Source organism: Octopus bimaculoides, chromosome 1 (assembly GCF_001194135.2).
Source record: "Octopus bimaculoides isolate UCB-OBI-ISO-001 chromosome 1, ASM119413v2, whole genome shotgun sequence".
NCBI classification, from domain to species: Eukaryota; Metazoa; Mollusca; class Cephalopoda; order Octopoda; family Octopodidae; genus Octopus; species Octopus bimaculoides.
The window spans coordinates 168,330,319-168,332,386 of NC_068981.1; the positions used below are offsets into that span (position 1 = coordinate 168,330,319).

Here is a 2,068-nt window from a genome sequence, read left to right on the forward strand (position 1 = left end):
GTGTTTAGGTCCCCCGTAACTTAGCGGTTCGGCAAAAGAGACCGATAGAATAATACTAGGCTTCCAAAGAATAAATCCTGGGGTCAATTTGCTCGACTAAAGGCGGTGCTCCAGCATGGCCACAGTCAAATGACTGAAACAAGTAAAAGAGTAAAAGAGTAATAAAGAATTGTGTAAAACCAGCCATCTTCTCTTTGCTCCAGGATAGAAATGAAGGTTTTCAATTATCATTGAAATAACAGAAGTGCTAAAAGAAATGTTACGAAAAAAATCTGCCATTTGAGAAGGGTAAATTTTATGGCACAGTTTGCTGCAATTTCAAGACAGAAGACAAATAAAACACTGGTTGAAATAGACATACTTTTTTTCCCATACACTTGTGTTTCAGTATATGGAATATCTACGATAATAATACTCTTGTGTATTTCTCCGTCACAACATATGAAGGAGAAAGGAAGGGGGTGATAGATGAATAAGGAAGGAAGGAGTGATGGCAAACTTGGTAGTAGGACGATGGAAGTTCTACGGTGATAACAAAAATCAAACAGCGTTTCAACTCTGCATGTGTATATGTGTGTGTATGTAAAAAGGAGTCATGTGAATGTTTGTGTGTGTGTGTGTGTGTGTGTGTGTGTGTGTGTGCGCGTGTGCGTGCAATAGAAGTGGGATGGTGAACATTCAAAGTTGAAAAGAAAAATCAAACAGTGTTTCAACTCTGCATGAGTATATGTGTGTGTATGTAAAAGGGAGTCATGTGAATGTTTGTGTGTGTGTGTGTGTGCAATAGAAATGAGATGGTGAACATTCAACGTTGAAAAGAAAAATCAAATAGCGTTTCAACTCTGTGTGAGTATGTGTGTGCATGTACAAGGGAAGTATATGAATGTTTGTATGTGTGATTATTATGTCCCTTATTTATATATAAAATACTACAATTAGCCATCATTTTTGATGACACGGGGCCAGCTAGTAGAAATATAAGGATGATGATCAGAGACAATGAAAATAATGTAGACCAGTGACTGGTTTGCAGAATGGATGGGTAGTTAATGCAGGAGTATCAAAAAGTGAAATATGGTCAAGAGATGTCAAGACGGATTTGCAAGTCATAATGACTCCAAGGTCACACAGAGTTTTGCTCAGATGAATGAGACTGATGGTGCAGGGCTAAAGGCCTCATTGTTACATGCATGATAGTAAAAAAAAACCATTTAATTGATTTTTGCCATAAAGAAGATGAAATGCTAGGAAAGAAAAAGAGAAAGGAAAGCAGAGAAAAGCAGTAGGTCTCAGCTTCCAGATAACCATTAGTCACAGATCTGGAAATAGTAAATGATGTTGCCTCATGTCTGGTCCTAGAAGCAAATGAGCATACATGCACACTATCTTTTGATGGTAGCAACTAGAAGTACAACACCATCATCATATGATGAGAGGGAGGAGATGGAAGCTGGAGAAGACAAGTAATAGAGTAAGTGTGAAGAGAAAATCCCCAGTCAAAAAGGGGTAAAAAAAAATAGGGTTCCTTCAAATGAAATACAAGAAAAGAAATTGGGCCACTGATATCAACCATTAGGTGCAAAGTGAGCTTCTTAACAACATAGTCATGAAATGTAAAAATTTGCTTCAAAATATGTTGGTCATTTGCTTACCTCTTCATTGCAAAGGCTTCGTCAATTTCAAAGCCCTTGGAGTGTTTACTGGTTTTTAAATGGGTCTTTAGAGATTTTTCCAACCATATTTGAAACCATTCCAATTCCCAACGGTCAGATTTTGAACTTAACAGTTGGTTGATAAACTGCAGTTGGTTAGTAAAATACTTTTTCTGCAATAAAAAAAACATAATGAATCGCTTATCATTGAGTTGCAAAATTCTTTGTTCTTATGTAATGTGTCTTGAGAGAGGGGGAGGGGGGAGAAGGCAACAGAGAAAAATAATTGATGGTTAGAAAGAAAAAAAGATAGATACATACATACATAGAAAGAAATAGATAGATAGATAGATACCGCCACGCTGAAAAATAGCAGTCAAATCTTGACTCTAAACCACAATAAATGTTCATATTGA

General features: G+C 36.7%; 1 protein-coding gene across 1 annotated transcript in view; it reads right to left on the reverse strand.

The window, feature by feature from the left end:
• Nucleotides 1-2,068, reverse strand: part of LOC106883256 (uncharacterized) — a 58,958-nt gene that overhangs the window by 22,273 nt on the left and 34,617 nt on the right. The window contains exon 11 of the mRNA XM_052971576.1: nucleotides 1,653-1,825. Coding sequence (XP_052827536.1) covers nucleotides 1,653-1,825 — 173 coding nt within the window. The remainder of the gene's footprint in view (nucleotides 1-1,652; nucleotides 1,826-2,068) is intronic.